This window comes from Artemia franciscana, chromosome 18, assembly GCF_032884065.1.
Source record: "Artemia franciscana chromosome 18, ASM3288406v1, whole genome shotgun sequence".
NCBI lineage: Eukaryota > Metazoa > Arthropoda > Branchiopoda > Anostraca > Artemiidae > Artemia > Artemia franciscana.
This window is the reverse complement of record NC_088880.1, coordinates 7,802,707-7,816,711: the sequence shown is the minus strand read 5'-3', so window position 1 is coordinate 7,816,711 and position 14,005 is coordinate 7,802,707. Positions and strand designations below refer to the sequence as shown.

Genomic DNA, 14,005 nt, shown 5'->3' with positions numbered 1-14,005 from the left:
AATAATAATAATAATAAGAATAATAATAATAATAATAATAATAATTTATTTCTTACCCACAAAAACACTATAAAAGTATTAAAATGTGGAGTAAAACAATGAAATACACACAAAAAATGCAAAGCATACAAAAACGAAAAATAATGACTAGAATTTTTTTACATTAAACAAACACAAAAAATTAAATAAACACACACACACAAATAAAAAAACACGAACTATAGAGAAAAAAAACATTAAATACAATCAAAAATGGAATTCACAAAAAAAATTAACCAACGAATAATAACCATAGAATATGTTCTGTCAATAATCTGATCTTGCTATCATACATTTCTTTTTATTATTGTTTCAGTGCGGAGGATTCAGCACTTTAGTCGCGAGTTTTATCTCTGAAGTATTTGCCATAGCGAGAGCGCATGTAGCAGCCCTTGGGGGCAATGCTATGGTGTCATTCACTATGTCCCAGTATGTTTTGGAACATAATTCTCATAAAAATCAAGTAAGTTTATCGTGTTTACTATGGTGTCATTCACTATGTCCCAGTATGTTTTGGAACATAATTCTCATAAAAATCAAGTAAGTTTATCGTGTTTACTATGTTGTCATTCACTATGTCCCAGTATGTTTTGGAACATAATTCTCATAAAAATCAAGTAAGTTTATCGTGTTTACTATGGTGTCACTCACTATGTCCCAGTATGTTTTGGAACATAATTCTCATAAAAATCAAGTAAGTTTATCGTGTTTACTATGGTGTCATTCACTATGTCCCAGTATGTTTTGGAACATAATTCTCATAAAAATCAAGTAAGTTTATCGTGTTTACTATGTTGTCATTCACTATGTCCCAGTATGTTTTGGAACATAATTCTCATAAAAATCAAGTAAGTTTATCGTGTTTACTATGGTGTCACTCACTATGTCCCAGTATGTTTTGGAACATAATTCTCATAAAAATCAAGTAAGTTTATCGTGTTTACTATGGTGTCATTCACTATGTCCCAGTATGTTTTGGAACATAATTCTCATAAAAATCAAGTAAGTTTATCGTGTTTACTATGTTGTCATTCACTATGTCCCAGTATGTTTTGGAACATAATTCTCATAAAAATCAAGTAAGTTTATCGTGTTTACTATGGTGTCACTCACTATGTCCCAGTATGTTTTGGAACATAATTCTCATAAAAATCAAGTAAGTTTATCGTGTTTACTATGGTGTCATTCACTATGTCCCAGTATGTTTTGGAACATAATTCTCATAAAAATCAAGTAAGTTTATCGTGTTTACTATGGTGTCATTCACTATGTCCCAGTATGTTTTGGAACATAATTCTCATAAAAATCAAGTAAGTTTATCGTGTTTACACGAATTTTATTATGTTGTGGTTGATTAATGTTCATTTGAGATTTTTATTGAGATGTACGAGTTCTCAAAGCATGAGACAATTCTATTGTTTCATATTCCCAATATGTTTTGGAATATAAATCTCAAAAAATAGTCAATCATATAATTTTTTTCGTTTTCATATAATATTAATAGCATTTCTGGATTCTCTATCAATATTTATTACACAATTTTTGGCACCTTTAACTTTTAAGTACTAATTCAACATGGGACAAATACTATGAGACTTCAGAACTTAAGACACTATTCAGTTGATAGAACACACATCAGTGGAAATTCAACAATTCTATTGCAGCAGTCATGAAACTTACGTGATATTTCGTCCATTTTTTTGAAAAATCTAAAGCAGCGTGCCGTTGGGAAATGTTACTATACGAGTCCAAATAGGAAATACTGAAGGAAATACTGAAGGAAATACTTATAGGAAACACTATATGAAACACTATAGGAAACACCCTTAAACACTATAGGAAAACCCCCTTGTAAAGGAAAAACACCTAAGTTTCCTTATAAAGGAAAAACACTATAGGAAAAACACCCTTATAAACACTATAGGAAACACCCTTAAATAGGAAACACTGAGGAAATACTTGCAGAACTTGAAGAATAACAATTTTATTTCCTTTTTTCAGAGGCAGATAAAATGTTCCAAGGGGATGTAAAAAACTATACACTTGGTGCGAAATTGCCGACCAAGGGTTACTTTATTAAATTGGCCCTTTACCGTGGGGAGACACCCGTAAGGTTTTCTTAGTTTTTCCTTCGAAGAACCAATTGTAAGGTGGCTCATGGAACTAATTTATGTTCCAAATGGAAGGCCTAAATACCTAGGTGAACCGAAAGATGAGATTATAGCATAATCAACTTGGATTTTATCAGCAGAGACGGCTCTCGGTCCAAAGACAAGAAACTCTATTTTAGTAGTGGCATCTGAGAGACCGATATATATATATATATATATATATATATATATATATATATATATATATATATATATATATATATATATGTGTGCAAAGAATAAATGGTAATAAGTTAAGGTTAGATTTGGTTATAAATATCAGAAGTGGGATATAAACCTAACACAAGCTAGCCTAACCCAACCTAACCTAGCGAAACTTAATGTAATATTCATATTCTGTTATCATCAAACCTTTCATTAAACTGAAAACGTTGACTGGCAACGCTGACTAAATCGGAGGAGAAGAAGAAAAAGGTATTTCGGACATTCACCGGTGAATGTCGACATTTACGAATTTCGGTAATTCACGGCAACATATATATATATATATTTATCAAAAGGTGTACGACAAACGAGTTATAATGACCTCTATTCGCAACCATTTCGTTTAAGTAACTCTTAACTAATCATTGACATTCTTATACTTAATAAGAAAGAAGCTTAGCAATGTCATCAGTCAAATTAATTTGCACCCAACGTAAAGTAATAAACCCTTGAACTCTAGGAAAATAAAGACAAATAAGAGAATGGTTATTAGAATTAAAAGCTAGATAACCATGCTTATCAAAAATAACACGAAAGCCAATATTATTAAGAGTGTTTACACCATTTTGCGTAGAGACGAACTGTAGTTTTATCTTACTTATTAAGAGAATATCATTAACATGAATGAAGCAAAAAATGTTTTTAGGGGGATCGTTAAGGGAATTAGGGAAATCGGTTGCGGGAAACAGCAATTGGGTTAGAATGTTAGAAATAAGTATGTTAGAAGTAAGTATGTATGTTAGGATGTTATGAGCAATATTATAAAAAAAAACAGCAATTGGGATCGAATGGTAGAAATAAGTATGTTAGAAGTAAGTATGTATGTTAGCATGTTAGAAATAATATTATTTTATAAACTAGCAATTGGGATCGAATGTTAAAATGTTTGAAATAAGTTTGTTAGAAGTAAGTATGTATGTTAGCATGCTAGAAGAACATCATTAACATGAATGAAGCAAAAATATTTTTAGGGGAATCGTTTAGGGAACTAGGGAAATTGGTTGTTGGAAACAGCAATTGGGATCGAATGTTGGAATGTTAGAAATAAGTGTGTCAGAAGTAAGTATGTATGTTAGGATGTTAGAAGTAATATTATTTAAAAAAAAAACAGCAAATGGGATCGAATGTTAGAATATTTGAAATAAGTATCTTAGCTGTAAGTATGTATGTTAGCATGTTAGAAATAATATTATTGAATAAACCAGCAAGATCGAATGTTAGAATATTAGAAATAAGTATGTTAGAAGTAAGTATGTATGTTAGCATGCTAGAAGAATATCATTAACATGAATGAACCAAAAATATTTTTAGGGAAATCGTTAAGGGAATTTGGGAAATCGGTTGTTTTAAACAGCAATTGGGATCGAATGTTGGAATGTTAGAAATTAGTATGTCAGAAGTAAGTATGTATGTTAGCATGTTAGAAGTAATATTATTTTAAAAAAACAGCAATTGGGATCGAATGTTAGAATGTTTGAAATAAATATGTTAGCAGTAAGTATGTATGTTAGCATGTTAGAAATAATACTATTTAATAAACCAGCAATTGGGATCGAATGTTAGAATATTAGAAATAAGTATGTTAGAAGTAAGTATGTATGTTAGCATCCTAGAAGAATATCATTAACATGAATGAAGCAAAAATATTTTTAGGGGAGTCGTTAAGGGAATTAGGGAAATCGGTTGTGGGAAACAGCAATTGGGATCGAACGTTGGAATGTTAGAAATAATTATGTCAGAAGTAAGTATGTATGTTAGCTTGTTAGAAGTAATATTATTTAAAAAAAAACAGCAATTGGGATCGAATGTTAGAATGTTTGAAATAAGTATGTTAGCAGTAAGTATGTATGTTAGCATGTTAGAAATATTATTATTTAATAAACCAGCAATTGGGATCGAATATTAGAATATTAGAAATAAGTATGTTAGAAGTAAGTATGTATGTTAGCATGCTAGAAGAACATCATTAACATGAATGAAGCAAAAATATTTTTAGGGGAATTGTTAAGGGAATTAGGGAAATCGGTTGTGGGAAATAGCAGTTGGGATCGAATGTTAGAATATTAGAAATAAATATGTTAGAATATTTTACTATTTTTTCCATTACCATTTAGGTTTTGAGAACTAAATAATATACTGGAAAAGGGTTAAACTAATTGGTAGACCTCACTTAATTTAAGAACGTAGGCCATGTTCAGGCTGCGTGTGCCAAATTAGAATGAAGAATGTTTGTTTGACAAAATTATAACATAGCAATTTTTTAATTACCGAAGTCAAATTAATGTTCGTGAAAGGGTGTTTTTTAAAATTATCATCACTAGTGTGTTGCCACAAGGAAAACTCAGAAAAGTTTTTTTACCATCCGTAAACATGTGTCAAATTAATATGCTATCCCGAAAGCTTAAATCTTTCATCTTTAATGCTTTTCTTTTATGATGTCTTTCTCTCCTTCCTAACTTTTTTCCACCTCAATTCATTCTCTAATAAGGAATCTGAAGCTTAAACCGATTCTATCAGAAAGTTGTTCCAGTTAGTAATCCCATAATAACTTTATGGATTAGAAAGCATCAAGCTAAATCAAGTAGGATTCATAAGTTTTTAATTTATTCGCAGGACTCCTAAAAGAAGGACGATACCTTCATTAAGTATATAAGTCTTCTTCGCAATACTAAACTGCAAATTCATTATTTATTGCTTTTTCTATTCACTTACATATTTACATATTATGCTTACATAATTGAAATATTGGAAAAATGAATTCAGTACTTATCATTTAATAAATAGCACTAATGATCAAAAAAGTAATAATTTATATTTATTCTGAAGTAACTATTTTAATTAGTTTAACTTGAATTATTTGAATTTGTTAAATTCTTAAACATTAGTTGTAGATCGTTTCTACAATTAAATAAATTGGGGTCCCATAACAAATTAAACGAAAAAACAAAAAAAAATCAAGTTCGTTAGTGGGTGCTATATTACTACTACTAAGAACCCACTGAAGTAACAAGCCATCCCGGGCCAGTACAGCAACGCTTGCTGCACCTCCAGCACAGTCTCTTCTAGCCTTTACTTGTTACAGCCCTATATGAAACTCATTTCTTTCAAATCTTTAATATGAAATCTTTCGACTCTATTCGTGGACGATTTATTTTTTATTTGACCGTTGAGCGATGGCCATGTTAGGCTAGGGTGTAGGAGGGCTAGCTGCTCTACGATTACTTTTGACTCTTAAAAACTGAACTACAACTTTCAATTTCCAAAAAGTACCATCTTTGGAAACATGGCATTCCTAGTCCGTAAAACGTGGCCTAGCCATCCTGAACTTTCTGTAATTATAGCCCTAGAAAGTGGTATCGAACCAAACAATTAGCGGTAATTAGGTCTTTGACAGGATTTATATTAAACTTTGCTGTCTGAGTTATACTTTAATCGTTCGGTGCTTATTGTCCATCATTAAATACATCAATAAGATTTTTGGACAAGGCTCCGCTAAGGCTGCGTCAACAGTGAAGTTACAGCGGTTCGTCCATAGGAACGGTCAATAGCAATCAATCAATCAATTGGTTTATTGAAAAAATAAATATCACATAATAAAAAATACATAATAATTTATCTTACATAATATATTGTCAGATTCCGAGACGTGGGGGTTCTGAAAAGTTCTGATTAATATATGCTACATTTTTCTTCCCACTAATTCTTCATCCATTCATGTTCGTAAACATATATTTAAGGCGTGATAAAAGCCAAAAAAAAGCACATCTCTTATATCAGCTTTCCTCTCAAAAATTAATAAGTCCAAAAAAATTCGGTGATTCCTGCTTTTCATAATTGCTTATATAAAATGTATTATCCATGGGCCCCTTACATTCTGGGACAAAAGATATATTACTTTCCTATAATTATGTCTTAAGTAGTAGGCTGTAATTTCATTGGTCTATGTGTGTGGCGTATTTTCATAAGCTCACCTATTTAAAACCTGGCAAGTTTCTGTCTGAAACGCTAGGCTAGTAAAAGCAACGAAAAGTTGATTCCGTCTGATTGGCTCTCCTATGTCGAATTTGAAGTCATGAAGAAGAATTGTGCATTTGTGTAGTTAAACACTCTGTTTTTCTGTATTCGATATTTTGAAATAAGTGCATATGTTTCTTTTCATTAGATCTTTATCATTTCTTTCATTCTTAGTTTATGTAAACTTGATTTGACTTCACTTACATCTGCTTTTTCTTTTTACTTTACTTATTTATTTGCTTCTGTTTACTGTCTCATTCCTTGTTTTATCTTTGGTTTTCCTTTATTGCAAACACCTATTGTTCACTGTCATGCAACTAGCTTGACCATCTGTATTTGATTATGGCGGAAAATTGAAGGCAATTAAGGTGGTAAGGGTAATTTTTCGTTTTCTCCCTTCATTCTCTTAAAAATAGGAATGTTTTTCTTCTGTTATCCTTGTTTGATCAAGGTCAATACATCTGCTTTCTCTTTTTACTTTACATATTTATTTGCTTCTGCTTACTGTCTGATTCCTTGTTTTATCTTTTGTTTTCCTTTATTGTAAACATCTATTTTTCGCTGTCATGCAACTAACTTGGCCATCTGTATAAGATTATGGCGGAAAATGTAAGGCAATTGAGATGGTAAGGGTAATTTTTCGTTTTCTCCCTTCATATTGTTAAACTTAGGAATGTTTTTCTTCTGTTATCCTGGTTTGATTAAGGTCATGTTTAACCAGTAATTAAATAAAAAAAACTAGTTTTTTTAACTGAAAGTAAGGAGCGACATTAAAACTTAAAACGAACAGAAATTACTCCGTATATGAAATGGGTTGTCCCCTCTGCAGTCCCTCGCTCTTTACGCTAAAGTTTTTAATTGTTTTAAAAAGTAGAATTGTGGCAAAGAGTCAAACTTTAGCGTAAAGAGCGAGGGACTGCAGAGGGGACAACCCATTTCATATACGGAGTAATTTCTGTTCGTTTTAAGTTTTAATGTCGCTCCTTACTTTCAGTTAAAAAAATTAGTGTTTTTTATTTAATTTCTGAACGTTTTTGAATTAACGCATGTTTGATTTTGGCTCTCCGCACATAAATTATTGAAATGAAATTTGTATATTTATTTATTTTTTGGCTAAATGGTTTTCTCTTAGTTTTGATCAGACGATTTTGAGAAATAAGGGGTGGGGAAGGAGGCCTAGCTGCCCTCCAATTTTTCGGTTACTTAAAAAGGCTACTAGAACTTTTAATTTTCAACGAACGTTTTTATTAGTAAAAAATATACGTAACTTAAGAATTAACTTACGTAACAAACTTTTATATTCTTATATTTTTATTATGTGTACGAGGGGGTTTGTGCCCTCGTTAATACCTCGCTCTTTACACTAAATCGTAAGTTTTGTCCCAATTCTTTAAGAATGACCCCTGAATCAAAAAGGCCGCTGAATAAATAGTTGAAATTACTAAAAATATTTTAGCATAAAGAGCGAGGTATTTATCTCCTCCTAAATACCTCGCTCTTTATGCTAAAGTATTTTTAGAACCCCTCATATGCGTAATAATCTCTGTTCGTTTTAAATTTCAATGCTATTCCTTACTTTCATTTGAAAAAACGTTTTCATGTTTATTTTTTCATTTTTTTTTTTATAGTAATGCTAGAAAATCCTGCACCCTTTTCATTGAATTTTTCTTCCCCCATGACATATTCCTCAAAGGAAAGATCCTCCCACAAAGCCCTCTCCCATTAACCCCACCCACCCAAACCAAAAAATCCCCATGAAAACGTCTGTACACTTCCCAATAACCATTACTATATGTAAACACTGGTCAAAGTTTGTAACTTGCAGCCCCTCCCCCAGGGATTGTGGGGGAGTAAGTCATTCCCAAAGACATAGTTATTATGGTTTTCGACTATGCGGAACAAAATGGCTATCTTAAAATTTTAATCTGTTGACTTTTGACTTTTGGGGCCTATTTTCCCTCCAATTTTTTTATCACTTAAAAAGGGCACTAGACCTTTTCATTTCCGTAAGAAGGAGCCCTCTTGCGACACTCTAAGACCACCTGGCCGATACGATGACCCCTGGGGAAAAGAAAAAAAAAACAACAAACAAACAAATAAACACGCACCCGTGATTTGTCTTCTGGCAAAAAATATGAAATTCCACATTTTTTTAGATAGGAGCTTGAAATTTTTGCTATAGAGTTCTCTGATATGCCGAATGCGATAGTGTGATTTTCGTTAAGATTCTATGACTTTTAGGGGATGTTTCCCCCTTTTTTCCAAAATAGGGCAAATTTTCTCAGGCTCGTAACTTTTGATGACAAAGACTAAATTAATTGAAACTTATATATTTAGAATCAGCGTGAAAATTCGATTCTTTTGATGTATCTTTTAGCATCAAAATTCCGTTTTTTAGAGTTCCGTTTACTATTGAGCCGGGTCGCCCCTTACTACAGTTCTTTACCACGAACTGTTTGAAAAGAAAATAATTCGGTATTTCGGGGCTTCTGACATTATTACTCCTTTGCGGAAGTTAGGCTCAAAATTGAAAAAGGATTATATTTTTTCTCTGGGCCCCTTCCACCTCTTAGTTCGTTTATTTTCCCGTTAGTTTTCACCTGTTTTCGCTTTATAGTTGTGTTATCTCTTAGCAATTCTTTTGTTAGTTGAGTTATGGTTGTGGTATATATATTTTATCGCTCGTATAGTTGTGTTATTTTCAAATTATACTTCATAATAGAGAGGCTCCGAACACCCAGCATTGTATATTAAGCTCTGAATTTGACGTTTTTTTCTACCGTGACCAGATTCGTCCTGCGCCCTTTTCATTGAATTTTTTTCCCCCATGGCATATTTCTCCAAGGAAAGATCCTCCCACATAGCCCCCTCCCTCAACCCTACCCCCAAAACCAAAACATCCCCCTGAAAACGTCTGTACACTTCCCAATAACCATTATTATATGTAAACACTGGTTGATGTTTGTAACTTGCAGCCCCTCCCCCAGGGACTGTGGGGGAGTAAGTCATCCCCAAATACATAGTTATTATGATTTTCGACTATGCTGAACAAAATGGCTATCTCAAAATTTTAATCCGTTGACTTTAGGAAAAAAATGAGCGTGGGAGGGGGCCTAGATGCCCTCCAATTGTTTTGGTCACTTAAAAAGGGCACTAGAACTTTTCATTTCCGTTAGAATGAGCTCTCTTGTGACATTCTAGGACCACTTGGTCGATACGATGACCCCTGGGGGAAAAAAAAAAAAAAACAAAAAAACAAGCAAACAAATAAACACGCACCCGTGATTTGTCTTCTGGCAAAAAATGCAAAATTCCACATTTTTGTAGGTAGGAGCTTGAGACTTCTACAATAGGGTTCTCTGATACGCTGAATCTGATGGTGTCATTTTCGTTAAGATCCTACGACTTTTAGGGGGTGTTTCCCCCTATTTTCCTAAATAAGGCACATTTTCTCAGGCTCGTAACTTTTGATGGCTAAGACTAAACTTGATGAAACTTATATATTTAAAATCAGCATTAAAATGCGATTCTTTTGATGTAGCTATTGATATCAAAATTCCATTTTCTAGAGTTTTGGTTACTATTGAGCCGGATCGCTCCTTACTACAGTTCGTTACCACGAGCTGTTTGATAAAGAAAAAGGTCTTAGATCCAGAGGATTTTTTTTACCAACTAGTGAAACATGTTGCATATGACACGTTATACAGCGTTATAGAAAGTTATATAACGTTAGTGAAACACTTTATATACATTACAACAAGCCATACTAGAATATCTTGAGTTTTAAAGGAGATTGATTCTACCTTTTAGACCTAGGAAAAGATTATTATAAAAGATTTATTTTCACTTTTTTTTACCTATTTTGGTTGTGAATATTGACAAAATGACCATGAATAAATTATTTAAGAAAATTTGAAAAGCTCTTTCAAAAGAAGTAAATCCCCTACAAGGACATCGGGCGTAGGTACAATATCAGCGAATCAGACTTGTCTGAGAGTTCAATTTTATTTCACTTTTACGGACCCTTTCTTAGATAACAAAAGAACTGTTGTATGTTTATCGTGTCCGTTTAAGTTACAAAAAGAGGCCCCCAGTAGTGCTTGATAGAAGTTCTATCATTGAATTCAGCAGGTCTCAGAAACCAGTTGTGAACCGCTCAAGGACAAAACAAGTAATGTATACTTGCCGTTTTTGTTTACGTATGGAAGAAAGGACTTTATTATGGTCTTTGTCCATTCTAAAGCCGCAGTTTGTTCTTACAGTGGTTCCTTTGTAAAAATGTGATTCAGCTTTCTCCTCGTGGATCTCTAAAATATCCCTAGAGAAGCTTTATAAAGTTTGTTGAAGTGGAACTGATTTTATCCTGTGACAGTAGCTGTCTCTACTGAGATTCCACGTTCAAAGGTACCCCTGGGATTTTGTCACTCTTTTCGTGTCATTTTTCAAACTGAAATGAAAAGTTGCTGCAGCCTTTCGAAAGTTTTGAGACAAACAGATACTACAGTCACCAGGCTTATACGTAGGTTGAAGGGGCCTGACATTAGGGAGGGAATTCATAGACAGTTTTGAAAATGGGCAAAGCTCGTGGAAACTCTTAAAGCAAGTTTCGGGGAATATTTCCTTAGCCCAAATGTCTCCTATTGGCCTAAATGTCTAATAGCGGTATTTTGAAATTGAGACATGTTTTTTTTTTTTTTTTAAATTAGAGTTGTAAGCACTTACCCATCGCAATGCTGCATTGTTGAAAAATATACACGTTCGTATCAGGACTAGATTTCTCGAGGACTGTAATTCGGGTTAGCAAAATATGGAAGATTTCGATTTTGATTTTCCATGGATGACAAGTACAACGAAGAAAATATTCCGATTTTGGAGGAAGAAAGGCCATACAAAGATCATTTAAAGTGGTGCAATTTGGAGTTTTGTAATATAGAGTTTTGAATTTTAGGGTACTTATGAGTTCTTTTTTTTTTTTTTTTTACTCAATTTAAAAAGTGATAGATCTTTCCTTTTGGTACTTGTCGTTTATTGGAAACACACCCAAGAAGTGAAGTTAGGTTAATCCTAATGAAATACAACATAACATGAGGATAAAATAACACTTTAGAAACAAAATTATGAAAACATAACCCAACCTAACGTAACCTTACCTACTAACCCCCCTCCTCGCGTGCCAATATATAACCAAAATCATACAAGTCCAATGCATTCTCTCTAAGTCCAATGCATTGTATCATCCGTCACTTGATTTTGTAACTTTGAAATCGGTTTTCTGAGATGTAACCTAAGCGTAATTCTTGAATGTATTTCCAATAACCAACAAGTTCCCTTACATTATCTTTGATAAAGAGGCTTTCACACTACTTACGTAATTTTCTATGCTAAGTGGTTAAGGTGCGTTACATTCAGTATGACTTTTCAAACATAGATAAATCCATTCAATCTAGGCTGACGTAAAAATTCATAAAATCATTATAATCATTGTCCAGGACTATCTTCGCCATCAAAAGACATTCAAAAAATTAAAAAGTGGAATGAATGTGGGAACTCAGGCTTTGATTAAGTATGAAAGGCTTTCTCTGGAAAGCTTACCAATGTGTCTTCAAGATGTTTTCAATGTTCATCTAGAAATTCGGTTTTGTTGCTGCTGTGTCGAATTTTTACATAGCTTAACATAAACCTATGGAACGCAAAGTTCTAAGTAGAGTACGAGTCTACTTAGCACTGTCTAATTTATGGACGAAACTCGCTCCCTAAGATTACATAAAGTAAATTAAGTTTTAAGTTACGCTTGTGGGAAAGGTGTTACGGCATGCTGTGGGAGAATCATTAGAGTAATTTGTTTTTTTATACAATGTAAGGAATGTGTACTCTAATGGGTCTTTTATTTTGATTACACAAAAAAAGACTTTTTCCATAAATTAAGTTTTTCAGAGAAAAGTAAAGAACTCCATTAAACCAAAAAGAGCAAAAATAGAATCAAATAAACTAAAAAAGCGTGAAACTACCACAAATCACCATCAATAAATAAATGAAATTCAAAACGAACAGAAATTGCAATAAATAACCGAGTCAAATTCAAAACGCGCGGAAAGTAACATGAGTAGAGCTCAAAACCCCTATGCCTTCTCAAGGCCAGAAATAATTTGCAAAATTCTTAAGAAAGAAGAGTCAAGTATTTTAATATTGTAGCAGGTAATATGTTATTGTTATAAGTTTTTTTTTCAAACCCCATGTGAGGAGGAAGGAAAATTAGTTTATTGTTTTTGTAGATTTATTTACCCCTCCCTCCTCTATATTATTTCGGAGAATTTTGAGGTGATATGCTTTGGTTTAATAAATGGTGTGGAAATTAAAAGAAGGGATATTTTGACAAAAAAAACCTCCACTAGCGCGTCTTCAGTGTAAGAAGAATCTTTTAAGAAAAATCGAAGAAATAATTTTTTTAATAGCTGTGACAAGCAAAAACATGCAAATATAAAAATAAACCCACCTGAATAAAAAATAAACGAATAACAAAGAATAGAAAAAAGAAGAACTAAAAATCCAAAACTTGGAACTAGAAAACACAACAGATAAAATTGAAAATAAAAAAGAGCTACCTTCTCTAATGAATAGCAATGAGTGACTGGTTGTAGTAAGACCAAAAAAAAATAATCAGACATTTAACTGCTAAATAACTTTCTCTATGACTTTTCACACAGTACTACTACTAATAACTCACCGCAGCACCAAGCCGCCTAAGGCCAACACAGCTACGCACGCTCCTCCTCCAACCCAATCTATTCAAGGCCACCCTCTTTACACTCTCCCAGGAAGTTCCCATTCCCTTTAAATACTTATTTATGACATCCTCTCACCCCAGACGAGGACCTCGTTTTTTTTAGTTTCCGCTTATTTGGGGAGGGCTGAAGAAATTAATCCCTTTTCTTAAAATTTGAGTCTTCCATTTGCCTGACTAAGATAGTTTATTCAAGTTTCGAGTTACTCAATAAACTTATTCAAGAAATATTTTGGGAATTGATAGGCTACGTATCAAGTGCGCCCTTTTTATCTCAGTTCTCTTTTTATATATTTTTCAAGGAAATTTTGGGAGTTGATATAAAACTTAAATAATTACTTCTCAATCGAACAGACTCGGCTTTTCTAAAGAGAAAGTCATAAGAGGGAAGTATATAAGCATATCTGATGACGACATGTCCGAAACTTCGCTTTATTATTGCTTTTATTGTTTGCTGAAAAATTTGTCACATGAAAAATATGAAAAGAAAAAGAAAAATTGACAAGAGAACGAATCATACAACGTGAACAACAATAAAAATATATTTCTCTTTGTCAAGTACGTGTTATTTGTCTATTCAAAAGAGGCCGCTTTTTTAATTGCACAATGAGGCGCTTTTGAACAGTAACTGCGGCATAAAGGGGGCAAAAAATTATCATAAATTTGAGAGTAGCTCTGAGGCTAGTGAAAGCTAAAGAGGATCTTTAGCCAGAGAAAGCTAAAATAAAGCTTTAGAAAGCTAAAGAGGATTGGTACGCCAGAGCCCACTTAGTTTGTTCATAATCACGAAAATAGC

General features: G+C 32.9%; 1 protein-coding gene across 2 annotated transcripts in view; it reads left to right on the top strand.

Moving 5' to 3' along the window:
• LOC136038559 (C2 domain-containing protein 5-like) overlaps positions 1–14,005 on the top strand; it is a 289,931-nt gene that overhangs the window by 257,761 nt on the left and 18,165 nt on the right. For both annotated transcript variants that reach the window (XM_065721729.1, XM_065721731.1), the window contains exon 20: positions 356–502. In XM_065721729.1, coding sequence (XP_065577801.1) covers positions 356–502 — 147 coding nt within the window. The remainder of the gene's footprint in view (positions 1–355; positions 503–14,005) is intronic.